The sequence below is a fragment of the Podarcis erhardii genome (genome assembly GCF_964252035.2).
Source record: "Podarcis erhardii genome assembly, chromosome: 7".
Taxonomy (NCBI): domain Eukaryota; kingdom Metazoa; phylum Chordata; class Lepidosauria; order Squamata; family Lacertidae; genus Podarcis; species Podarcis erhardii.
The window spans coordinates 43,666,375-43,679,986 of NC_138511.1; the positions used below are offsets into that span (position 1 = coordinate 43,666,375).

The window sequence follows — 13,612 nt, forward strand, 5'->3', positions numbered from 1 at the left end:
TTCATAAATACACATTTATTTCTTTAGAAATGCATAATTACAAGTGTTGGATAGTAGTTAACCCCTCTTTAGAAAAGTAGTTAAGCAACAATATCAACAAAAAAGGCAAAGGTTGTATGTGTATGGAAATTTGTTCTTTTCCTTTTTAAAAAAATTTATTTCGGTTACACTGAAACAAAACAGGAAAAACAGCAGCAAAAAAGCTAACAATTGTGATAATGGGCTTCCCCCCATTTTCTTTCTTAAATACATCCACCTCTCTCTCTCTCTCTCTCGTTATAAACATAGCAAATTAAAAAATTCTTCTTTCAACAGCAAAATATATTTGCACTCTTGATTCTTTCTGTGTGGTAAGGTATGTACTGCAAGACAGGCAAGAGTCTGATAAGGTATCTAGAGACGTTTACAAGGATGAGTCACGGAGATGAAAGGTGGCACATCAATTCACTTGTAATCTTTTGATTAATTAAGGTTAGCTAGCTTTCATCTTCTGCAAAAACATCTTTTTCTTTCAGGTATGGCTAAACCACGTCCATTAGGAGTCTTTTGCACAGGAGTGAAAACGATGGCAGTTCTCTTCATCCGCACATCAGATTCTAGGGAGCTCCTTCATATGAGGACCTGTGGGAGGGGGTTCCAAACAATCAGTTCAATGGAGCTGGCTCACACTCTTATGTACAGGAGAGGGTAGGGAGAATATCCTCCAAGCTGAGAAGATCTTCAGCTGCCAGACAAGGTGGCTGGAGTGGAGTTTGGTGGTGGTGGTGCTTCTGTTTCTCATGGACTCCATTTCACTGAATCTGAATGCCTCCGTGGTCTATCTGCATTTCCGGCTGGATGGCTGACTGAAGAGAATCTGTGCTCTGCACAAGAGAGAGAGACAGACAAACATGCCACAGGTTTACCATTATTAGTAGGCTTGGCCACTCAGTTCAAGGGTGGTTAAGACCTTCTATCCTGTCCAAGCAACCGCTGCCAACAACAAGAAATCCTAGAAGCTCTTGACATTCAATGGAATAATTCCTGTGCTGTGTCAAAACCAAGGCCCATTTAGGTCCAACCATCTGGCTCTAAGACAAACTGTCTGGGACAATCTCATCCTTGGTTGCCTATCCTCAGGCTCTGGTGGCCATTAATTTTGGCGTTACAGGCAATCCTTAGTAAATCTTTATTTAAATGTACCACCTGGCCTCTGACTAATTCTGCTGAATCAGCCAATATAATCTTGTGCAATGGACCAGGAAATCCCAGGCTTACTGTGCCCTAGATCCTACATCAGAAAACTGTTCAGAAAGCAGAGGATGCCCTCTTTTCATAGCCATGTTTCCACATCCAAATCTTTGATTAAGGGTCTTCAGGTCTGGAGTCAGCAGAAGCTCTGTGCCTTGGAGAAGCTATGCATTTGGTTCCTGACCCAAATCCACAACTGTCTGCTATGACACCTCTATAGTCGCATGAAGACATAATGTATCTGACTCTGCCAACAGTGTCAGAAAATGTATGCCAATCTTCTAGGAGAGTGGCTGGAGACCGAAAGCTGGCAGAGTTGGTACCCCATTTAGACTGCCTCCTTGTAATAAAGAAGAGTTATACTCCTCTTAAACCCAGCAGGTGGTGGAACTAATCTGAGTAATAAAACTGGAGCAATGAGACACCCATGTACAGTGGTACTTCAGCTTACATACGCTTCAGGTTACAGACTCCAGTAACCCAGAAATAGTACCTTGGGTTAAGAACTTTGCTTCAGAATGAGAACAGAAATCGTGCTCCGGCAGCACGGCAGCAGCAGGAGGCCCCATTAGCTAAAGTGGCGCTTCAGGTTAAGAACAGTTTCAGGTTAAGAATGGACCTTCGGAACGAATTAAGTACTTAACCCGAGGTACCACTGTATTTTTGTTTGCCTTGCAACTCCCTGGGGTGCCAAGGTAAGAACATTGCAAAGGACCCCAGAGACCTCACTGCCACCTTACTGTATTACTTCTAGAAAACAAGTAGGAAAGTTGCCAGAGATTGGGGGAATACATGTTTTGCTATAACGTGATACAGTGAGACACTTTTGGAATTTCCAGAAAAGGCCCCAGGAGTGCTTTCAGCACTATTTGAATCAAACACAACCACTTGTAGGAGATTTAGGAGTAGCTAGCTCTTATTAGCTGAAATAATTACATTCCACTCCTGAATTATTTTGCTTTGCCTCTTTAAAGCAGCAGTGCAAATAATTCAGGAGCTGAATGTAACTATTTCAGCCTTCTTGGACAGAAAGAGCTATCCCTTTTCAGACGCAGCATCCTCTTCACTCTCTTATTTAGTTGAAGGCAACATACTGGGATAGCCACTATTATCATCATCCCCACCACCACAAATTTATTAGATTTAGAGGGTCAATAAATTTTCAATAAATAATCAATAAATATTCCTTGGACTGCTTACCAAACAGAACAAAAGTATTGCTGAAGTTAATCTGGGAAGGAATTTCTGCTATGTGAAAAAGAAGACACACAGAGTTGATGCTATCTTCATAGGCCTAATTAGCCCCAATCTTCGCTCTCCCCATTTGACCCACAAGGGTTATTTCAGCCAAGCCATGCCCACTTGTTCTGCACTGAAGCCGTATACAGTATGGCTCAGCTGAAAGCAGCTGGTCGGCAGTGCCTGCAAAACACTTTGAGTGGGGCTAAGTAAGACCCACCAATCACTAGGTCCCTTTCAAAGCACTCCACAAGATAGTGCTTTGAAAGGAGCTCTGCAAGCAAGTCACTTGATATCACTGCAATGCCAGGCGACTGGCCCCACCCACAAAGGGTCGGGAAAATAACAATTTGGCCCACCTGCCACATCCAGGTCCCCACCCCTGTCTTAATGCTGCACAGCTTAAGGCAGAGATAAGCAGAAAGTAGATCAGGATTTACAGGTATATTTCTGAGTGATCTGCAGCAGTCCAGCAAGCGTTTCTGACTTGTGACTGTTGAAAAAAGCCATTAAGGAAATGACTTTTCCCATCTAAATTAGGGTGCTAAAATCAAGAATGTTCAGGGTTAACCTGGAGTGGACCATTGTGAAAGGACTGTACAAAAAACAACTTCACAGTGCTCAGAGGCACCCTGTTCTTTAATTCGTACTGTATGTCTTTTCCAACTGTCTCCAGTTGATAGATCGGGGGGGGGGGGGTTTCCATTAAAAAAAATCTAGGTAAATTTGACAAGTGTGAAGTCTGCTCACCCCAGCTTAAGATGACACCTTCTTTGCTACATTCCATTGTGACTATGAGTACAGGCAAAGAAGACAGATTTTAGCTTTTTCACTTGCATCCCACGTAAAGAAATCAGTCTCTGTCAATTTGCCTGCTGTCCCCCAGAAATTATTTTCCCATGACGTCCACACCAAAGCACCAGCATTTTCAGAGGCAACATAAAAGCTTTAGGTTTTACAAAACCAGGTTTTGTGTGGCCGAGTGTTAAGCCAGTAGGAGTTGTGTTCTAACCAATGCACAGTGGCTATCTGTTTTTAAATTTAATAGTCCAACTCTTCCATCACCTCTTTGCAATCTCTGGAAATGGGGCCAGGGAGTCCTAGCTGAAAAGGGTTCACTGTCCAGTGAATAAAAGTCCAACTAATGATTTTCCTCCCTTGTGTGGTGAATGATTAGCTTATTAATACAGAAAGCCTATGAAGTTCAAAATGGCAACACTTTGTTCTCAAATTAAGGTCACACACATTAAAATGAATTACTGCCTACTTCTGTTTGTTCTCCTGCCAGCTACAGACTTCCCAACACCTCCCCCCACCCGCCTTCAATTTTACAGGCCATTTGGGTAATGCTCACTTTATTCTTTATTTTTTTTTAAGTTGCCAATATGAACATTCACAACAACAGTTTGTCTGCAGCTGAAGTGGCCACCCAAACACCTGGAAGAAAGAACTCTCTAAAACAGCTTCTTTGCAAACCCAGGCTTAATTATCCAAAATTTAGCCAGATGTGAAAGGCTTTCGAAGGGCTGGCTTTAAAGTGGAAGCCATTTCCCCTCGCACCAATTTCAGCAGAGGGAAGGAAAAACAATTCTTGTGTGGTACTCCCAATGTTATTGCTGTAATTTAACATGTCAGGAACCATTAGAACTTCTGTAAGGAAAGAACTTAATCAGCGCGTGAAAATAAACAAGGAGCCTGGACGTGAGATGGGTTGCAAGCTGGCATCTGTTCACGCCTGAAGCTGCCTTGTTCATACTCCGCCACAAGAATGTTATCCATTAGCCACCTAAGCACCTAATTTGTGGGCCACAGGTCCTCAGGTGGGCGGTTATTAATATCTGTGTTTTGCGCTGAATCCGGAAAGTGCTAAATGGTGCCTGTTGAGACCAAAATTGCTGTGGAGCACGTTAAACAGTGCTAACTGTAGTTTTGTTGACACCGAGTAAAAGATACAAACTGTAAGTCAGCAAGCCTTCATTGGGGTGGAAGCATGCAAGTGCTGGAGTTAGGCAAGGTTGTCTAACTGGTGAAAAATTCTGCGCAATTCAAAAAAACATCCTCACCGCAACTGAGGCTGTACCAAAAGAGTGCATTTGATTACCCTTTCCTGTGCTTCTCGGGTTGTGGCTGTAGTGCTAAGCAGGAAATCCAGGAGTAAAAACTCCCCAAAGGAAGGTATAATCCAGTGCACGTTTCCTGCATCAGCTTTACTGCAGTACCAACCCCTCAACGTCCTCTCTTTTTATTCAGAAATCAAACTGTTTTCATGGGCTGCCCATATTGATTTGTCTCCCTTGCATCAGTGGGCTCTGCAGACAGCCCTGCCAGTTCCAGCAAAGCCATCTCTACCCTTGTCTGCATTTTAACATACCCCACTCCTTCATTTAAGTTTCAACATTCCTTTCAGTTTATCTTCAGCATGGTATAATCTCTGTGGTTAACCACAATATTAAAAGCTAACACGGCGCAAAGTGTCTGAAAGAGAGCAATTCCACTGTCGCTGCCAATGGTGTGGGAGACAGATGTAAAGATTTATCGCTGGATTCAAAACGGCCGACTCCTGTCAAAATCTGAGCAGCAAAAGGGGAGGATGAAGTCGCAAGCAATGCCTCTCACCCGGTTGGAAGGTAATTTATGGGAAAATTCAGAGGCCAGGAACCAGGAGGGCAGTTTGCTAAAAGAGAACACTTCTGATTATATGATGCGTGAACCCTTCATCACTCCAGCAGCAATAGATGTCTGCGGAACACTTTCTAGGTCAAAAAGCAAACTTAAGAAAGCAGGACTCTCCTGCTGTGAAGACAACCGTCTAGGGCATCAACTCAGATGACAGTGAAGTTTTTTCCTTCCGTATGTCTGAGGGACATTTGGAAGGAGTCCTAATGCCTTAGAGAAAGGATGGGCTATTGCCATAGCTGCTTTATTTAGCAGCAATGGTTTGGCACACAAAGAAAATCTGAGATCCATTTGGAATTGTTCCAATAAGTAACACTTTCATGGTGACGCTCACTTTTTTCTCCTATAATCCCACAGAATGGTAGCATTAAAATATTTTCAGTGAGTGAAATCACTTGCTGCCTTATGCAAATGCTTCTCCCCCCCCACTGCTGAGCAGGATTCAAGAGCTAAGTGGGAAGTTCTTAAGAAACCCACACTCCTGTGTCGCATGTGTTGGGGGGGGGGTGTTCCGCCACTGTATTTCAAGACCCTTCTGCTCCTACATTTGGGGCCAGTCTAACATTCCTTGGAAGGTAGTTCCAGAGCTAAGGTGCCTAAATGAATACATGAACTATGTTCCACTTGCTCCAGGGAATCTAGGGCTCCTCAACACACTGATTCTTATGGCGAAACAACTCCCAATGAAAGGTAGTTTGATAGGGGAAGTTCAACAACTGATCTTTCCCTGCAGCACTGGGCATTTTTGAGGATATGCTTTCAATTCATGCAGAGTAACCTGTGGGGCCTGAGCAGCATGCTATATAGATGTGAGTTCTCTGCAATGAGCAGGGCTTTTCTGCAGACAAGCTGATGTTGAAAAGGGTTTGCCAACATAACAAGTTTGAACTTGACACTGTACAGCTGACAAGAGAGGCTTGGCAAGATATGACACATGTTGTTCAATAGATGACCTGCACACCCTCTTGAGTTCATGCTGCCTTCCCTCTTGTTGCTTGTGATCCCCCACCCAGAAGGCATCAACACCAAAGGCTATATAATATTCCACAACAGCCTGATCATCTCTGAAAGCACATTTCAGACCGGGAAGGGACTGGAGAAGAGGGGGACTTTTTATTATTAATGAGGGTAGTTTTGTGTACTGCCAGTTGTGGGTAGGGACTGCTAGGAACTTCACACCAGCTTTAAGTAACTGGCCAGCCCATATATTTCTTCTTCATTGAGAAATGTGTTTAATTGTACTCCTTTAGCTATTCCCAGGCCTACAATACTGCATACATCCTGTATATTATCAACAGTGCTAGGACCATACAGTGCTATTCAGCTTCCAGAAATAAAGAATTATGGGTTTGAGAAGGAGTTGTTCCATGTTTGATACACACTCTTGGAAACAAACAGTACCAGCAAGTGACAATTTGAAATTCACAATTCTCCGAATTCTGCAATGCAATTCTCCAGCCAAGCAATGTGTACAAAAATGCATATGTTAGGGTAAAGTGTGCATATAAATGTATGTATTAGTGGAAATAACATACATAAATGTGCAGTGTTGGGGGAAACTGCTTTAAATATGTGTCTAGTAGGAAAAATTGTGATATTAGAAATTTGCTGAAGAATTGTCATGAGGACTTAAAAATAAATAAATCACAAACTGATGTGGAAATGTGGAGAATTGAACTTAAGCGTGGAAAAATTAGAAACTGAGAAAAACAAAAATGGATAGATTCACCCACTTCTAACTTCAAGTACATTCCAAACTCCCTGGAGCTACAGGGGGGAATGGGCAATGGCAGACAAGATATCTTTCATGGGGAGCGGGTTCATCATTCCTTATCTTTACAACAGGGAACCCCAGGTTTCCACAAAACAGTTTGAATATTTGTGGACAGATATAAAGTGCTATGCAAGATTATAGTGTCAAATGTTTTGCAATGAAGAGTATAAAGCACCCAAATTGTCTATAGATATTTGTATCATACAACCAGCCACCCTGCTCCTTCTTTCACCAAGAATTCTATACATTTTTATGCTGCCTAATGAAAAAAAAGGCTTTGCGTGCTCCAGGTTGCTCTACCTGCTCTGTCTCTATCCAAAAAGGAGGTACAAGACAACTGTCTTTTGGAAATTCCAAACCACTCTACTGCCCCTTAATGGAGTTGCTTTCAAAAGGAGGCCCCTGAAACCTTTGGCTTGCAAAAAAATAAAAGGCAAACCATTGCAGAGCTATAATTTATATAGAGAAAGGCACCTCAAGCTGGCAAAAAAGTGTAGAAGCATGTCAAGTAGAAGAGTACCATTCTGACTTAAATCATGGAACACACTATTCTGAGCCAATGGTTGCAGCCAGGTTAGAAATAGCTACAAAACAGGGGTTGGGAATGGAAAAGCTGACAATCTGAACTCTAGGAATGGAAGCACCATAAGCGGCAATACTGTATCAGTAGTATTATGGCTTGGCAGTGTGTAAAAGAGATGTAACCACAACTCGTCATTGTGTTCTCCCCGGTCACTTCATCTGCATCAGGACTGGGGAGCTCATTCAGGCCACATCACAATCCAAGAAAAAGCTAAAGGCCTACACATGCTGATTTAGAGTCTGGGGTCATATCCTTTTGGTTCTGAGGCCAAAGTTTGCTTCCCCCATTTGGCTATGGAAAGAGTACAGAATGTTCTTGGCTCTGGGAACTGCCAAGCTCTGGAGTGACTCACCTTGGGCTGAGTTGATTTCCTGGCTCTGACCCCCAGCACTCTTGAACCTGCCTCCAGCTCACCCTTGGGTAACAAGTAGCTCTTGAGTCTGCCTGGATCTGCCTCTTGCTTTGGGGGACTTGGCCTGAAACCAGCTTGACTTGGAACCCTGGCTTAATTTGCACATTGCTTCCAAGGACACTATTAAGATACAGTGCCAAAGATGCTGGGACACACTTCACTTAAGCAGCAGTAGCCAGCCTTGGCATATGCACCAAGAATGAAGTTCAGCTTAAGAAACTTTGGGAAACTCCTGGATCAACAGCTCAGTCTTTCATGAAAAGACATAAAACTCTTAAGTGAGACCCTTTAAATAATCATCATACTTTTATTTTATTTTTCAAAAGGGAGCCTCAGATTCTAAGTAGAACTCATGGGCTTCCTCACTCAGGGCTGGTGGAAATATTTAGGCATATGTGCTCCTTCTACCTACAGTAAGACCATAATAAGATAAAAAGGGCCCTGTTAGATCAGGCCCAAGTCCCATCTAGTCTAGCATCCTGTTCTCACACTGGCCAACCAGATGCCCCAATGGGAAGCCCACAAGCAGCACAACAGCACTCTCCTCACTTGTGTTTCCTAGGAACTGATATTCAGAGGCTTACTCCCTCCAACACTGAAGGCAGAACATAGCCATAATAGCTAGTTGCCACTGATAGCCTTATCCCTCAAGATTTTAAAGTCACCCAGTGATTAGTGATGGGTGTGTTGGGGTTGAAGCTACTTCTGTGCATTCAAGATCCAACTTGTGGGCTTCCCATAGGCACCTGGTTGGCCACCCTAGAACAGGATGTGAGACGATATGGGCCTGAGATCCGGCAGGGCTTTTCTTATGTTCTATTTATTCAAAAACACCAGCAAGCATACTGAGCACAAAATACAACTTCCAATTCAAATACTGTGCAATTGCAAGGGTTATGATAGCAAAGACAAGATTAAAAATGTAAGGGAAGTCCCCCACTCGGATGCTACGAAAAACAGGACAAACTGTGCATAATAAACAAATGTATACAAATGGTATTCAAGGCATAGATTCCAGATGCCATTATAGGGCAAATCCACTAAACTGGAAACTGGGGCAGGAGAGAGATACTTATCATTAAATATAAAAGATTGCACTTACTATAGGCAACACTTTTTAAAAAACTGATAATTATAGGCTCAGCGGGAGACAAATGCCCATCATTCCTTTTCAAACAGAGAAAAGATCTACGTACTTGATTAGCAGCTGAGTGGTCCGTCACAGGCGCCAGCTGGACATACTGGACTTGGATATCGCTCCCTTGGAGTGGAGATCCATCAACGCCACCAGCTGCAGGATCAGCTGGTGAGGCAACAGCAATCAATCGAGCGCCTGGCAGCACCTGCAGACAAACCAATAGAGAGAGATCCTGTAAGCAGACATCATCACAAAGGTATCATGAAACATCTGGGAGACCAAGAACAGATGCAAGTCCCCCAAAAGCTCAACCAACCCTTGAGTCAGTAACTGTTAAGTTAGACTACAAGAGCTCCCAGAAGGAGAGGAAAATATTGTCCTTGTCTGAAAGACGTGATGAAAAAAAAAATTTCCCCCTAGCTCCACAGCCATTTAATGCTTAATCTCTCTTATGGTCTAAAAGCTTTTTCCATTGGATTAAAAAAATCTTGATTTTCATGATTAATATAACAACGAAGTCCACTGTGTTAAGATAATGGAGTTAAAATTTATTTATTTATACAAATCTAGCTAGACATTTCTTTGCAACCGGTAAGGTGGCAATATTTTAGGAACAACAAGGAACCAATTTCCCTCAAACTGTTGAAATCCTGCCCTTGGTAATAAGGACATCATATTTTCCATCACCACTCTGATAATTTCACCAGCTTCTCATAAGGACCATTCATAGCAGATTTAACAAAATTAGTGCTCGTCAAGTCCTATTTTAATTGAGGAATCATTCATTCACGCAATACTTTTTTCAGGCATGGAAGCAATCAAGATTAAATCCTCATGGTCTCAACAGCTCTTTTAATAAGCACTTCCACAGAACTTGCTGGGGCCACTTCCACAGTCACCTGGTGGGCATGACAAGCTCTGGCCAAGTGAGATCATTCCATCAAAATATCTGGATTGCTCATATGGACAAAAGCAGTATCTTGTGAACTAACTGGACCTGGGGGGGAAATAGGTAGTGTATACTCATTTTTAAAGAGAATGCATTTGTATTCCTAGACTATGTATTCAGATTAATTTTACTAGATTTTCCTGTTAATCCAATAAAATAGCTCCTCTAGTTAGAGGGGGGGAAATGTGCTGAAAACACTGTTTGTTTCCAAGGTCTCGCAAATCTCCCATTCCTGGGCAAGGTGACTGAGTGGGTGGTCATTGAAGGGATCATTTGGATCCCTTCCAATCGGGATTAAGGCCCATCATGGGACTGAAACTGCTTTGGTTGTGCTGGTTGATGAACTCTGGTGGGCTAGGGATAGAGTGAAAAGCTTTTTTCTGGTTCTGCTGGATCTCTCTGCAACTTTTGATGCCATTGCCCATGATATCTTTCTGGACTGTCAAGGGGAGTTGGGAGCTGGGAGAACTGTTGTGCAGTGGTTATGTTCCTTCCTCCTGTGCTACGTCCAGAAAGTGGTGTTGGGGGATGAGTGTTCAGACCCCTGGACTCTCACTTGTTGGGTGCCACAGGGCTCCGTCCTCTCCCCCATGCTTTTCAACTCTATATGAAGCCGCTGGGAGAGATAATCAGGGGGTTTGGGTTGGATGTTCACCAGTATGCGGATGGTACCCAGCTCTACCTCTCTTTTAGATCAGAACAAGAAATGAGAGGTTCAGTTTCTTTTTGTGTTTTGTTTTTTTTAATGCAGGAAGAACACAAATGTACTAAACTCTGAAAAATACCATTGTTATACCCAACCCCTAGAATCTCCTTTCTTAGCCTGGTATTTGCAACAAAAAGGATCAAATTGCTATTTTCTGTTTGAGGCACAAAAGGAATACAGATGAGAGGATCTAGTGTCATAGCTGGCAGAGCAAACTTTTAATGTCAATGTATTCCTTAAATATTTGTATTACTCTGAAGATGGACCAATTCTTTCACAGCAATGGATCATTTTCATGTGTCGTAATAACAACTTTAATTACAGGGCTTCCAACACTACAGTACTCCCGCTTTGTAAATTTGTATGAACTGTTATAAGTAACTGGTTAAATACTTTGCTAACAGTAAAAAAAATACCAGACTTGTTTGTAAGTAAACTGTAGACACAAGTGGAATGCTGAGAATAACTAATGGGTTCTTCCTCCACACAAATCCCTGAATAATATGTATTTTGTTTTGTTTTTTAAAGTCCCGTGTTTCTTAAGAGACTGAAAAAATAGCATGCAAAGCCTCTAGACATACTGGGATGGAAGGGAAGGAGATGCCTCTTAATTAAACCATCTGACTATGATGAAGTTATAGGACCAGAGAGCAAGCAAAGTGTAGAGATTCTAATCTAATTTATTTTACAGCTGTTCAAAACTACTGTCCTGCCTGTGGAATTATTACTGAGACAGATAAGAACACTGGTAAAAAAAGAGACATCTTTTCCCCCTAGCTCGTCCTTTTACCGAAGAAGAATGTGAAAAGGAAGCCAGTATAGCGTTGTAGTGTATTATTTTTGAATTTGCTGAGCCAAAGTGTGGGCCAGTCCAGACTCAGTCACAGCTCAGTACATTTCACTCCTCTCCAGTTGGCTCAGGATCTCCTTTTTGTTATCAAATGACAAAGAGGACCTACCATATAGTCCAAAAGCACCACTACCCCCACCAACCACACTGTCTTCAGCAGACAATGCAAATAACCACCAAGCTCTACAAAGAAACACATTCAAACATCCCCCATTTCTCATCAGGACTTCAGAGAATATTTAGAGATGTGCTTTTACAAGCAATAAAATATTAACACAGCTGTGCTGAATCCCTAAATCTTTTAAATGCTTCTTTAACGGGTACTGGATGGTGGCAGGCCACCTTCAGGGAACAACCATTCTCACAGATAATGCGAGACTGTGTTTCTGCAAATCATACAGTTACAGTACTAAGAATTCTTTCAGGGATTTTTGGACTCAAACTACTGAGCTGTGGTAGCTAAAATGTAGTTTAAAAAGTCAGCAGAGATTTTTTATTTTTTGCGATTTTGCAAGATGGGAAAATAAGTTCAGATAAGACTGGTTTGCCAAAATTCACTAGGGATATGTTGCATCACCCCTGACAAATCAATGAGCATAATTAGAGGGGAAAGTGTGATTCATAGTGCTCATCCCAGCCTTCTTCAGGCTGACACTGCCAGGTTATGGCAGGAGTGTCTACACAGGTTGCCCTGATGCAACTATTTCTTGCAAGTGGCTGCATTGCCCAACCTGAGAGGTTTGCCCCAGGGCCCTTTCCAATGTTGCCAAAGTTCCCGGGGCCTAACTGGATGCTGTGAACAATCCAATCACAGTGCAAGGAATCCTGGAAAATAAGATCTTGCCCCAAGCAACCACTTAGCTAGTTCTGCCAGGCGCAGAAGCTCCAGTGAGCGCAAGATGCTACATGCTTGCAAAGTCTTGCCCTGTTTAGTTTCAATGGAGAAAGCAGATTTTCTCTGTCTTTGGACATCTAGATCTGGATGAAGGAGTGCACAGTGTGAGACTGGGAACTGAAGAGGGAGCGCCCACTGTACTTGCCTATGGAAGTTTATGAGCTTTTTAAAAGAAATACATTCCTGCTCAGAAGTTTCCAAAAACATTTAAAGGAGACAGGAAAGGATAACACATAAATACTAATAACCGTGGCACAATTATGCTGAGGCTACAAATGCAAGGAAGTCTTTGTTCTTGCACAGCAAAAAAGCCTGGAGATCTATGTGAGAACTTTGGCAAGTGGTTCCTGAGCAAGAATACTGCCTTTGTCCGGCCGTTCATAGGATCTCTAGACCACCAGTTCAGTTCTGTATTCCTTACCTGCTGCTGACCTTAAAATACAAAAGGAACCCTTCTATGAAAAACCCTAAACAAACAGCTTGCCCCAAGGCTGAACTTTCTTTTGCAATTCCAGAGGGCTTCTTAGACATCCTTTCACACTGATACAAAATAGGTAATATAAGATGGTCAATAAAACCAAAGAAAATAGAAGTGCCCTTCCAGTTTAACAAGATACTTATAGACAAATGGAAAAGTGGGGAGGGGAAAAACGCTGTGAAGATGTTCTGCTCCTCTCTCCCCTGCCCCCCCCCTTAGGAGCAGGAAAGGAGTTCAACACTTTAGGCCCAGCTTTGAAGAGAGAGAAAATCAGTTTTAGAAGGTCAAAGAAGAGATATGCTGTGACTTTCTGAGGGAAAATCATTTTGCTTTCCATTTACTTTTGTTGTTGCCGTCCAACATATGGAAGGCCAAAGGTCTCCCACCCCAAATTACACTAAATGGCAACGGCTCTTTGAGGTTGATACAAGAATACAGTGGTACTTCAGGTTAAGAACATAATTCGTTCTGGAGGTCCGTTCTTAACCTGAAACTGTTCTTAACCTGAGGTACCACTTTAGCTAATGGGGCCTCCCGCTGCTGCCACACAATTTCTGTTCTCATCCTGAAGCAAAGTTCTTAACCCTAGGTACTATTTCTGGGTTAGCAGAGTCTGTAACCTGAAGCGTTTGTAACCTGAAGCGTCTGTAACCCGAGGTACCACTGTATTTCCCAGCCTGGA

At 42.5% G+C, this 13,612-nt stretch overlaps 1 protein-coding gene across 2 annotated transcripts in view; it reads right to left on the bottom strand.

Annotated features, from left to right (window-relative positions):
• The window catches only part of BANP (BTG3 associated nuclear protein), a 150,151-nt gene continuing 136,539 nt past the window's right edge, over positions 1–13,612 (bottom strand). For both annotated transcript variants that reach the window (XM_081872077.1, XM_081872078.1), the window contains exons 12-13: positions 9,111–9,257; positions 1–863 (exon numbers count right to left, since the gene is read on the bottom strand). In XM_081872077.1, the coding sequence (XP_081728203.1) occupies positions 792–863; positions 9,111–9,257 (219 nt within the window). In that variant the 3' untranslated portion in view covers positions 1–791. The remainder of the gene's footprint in view (positions 864–9,110; positions 9,258–13,612) is intronic.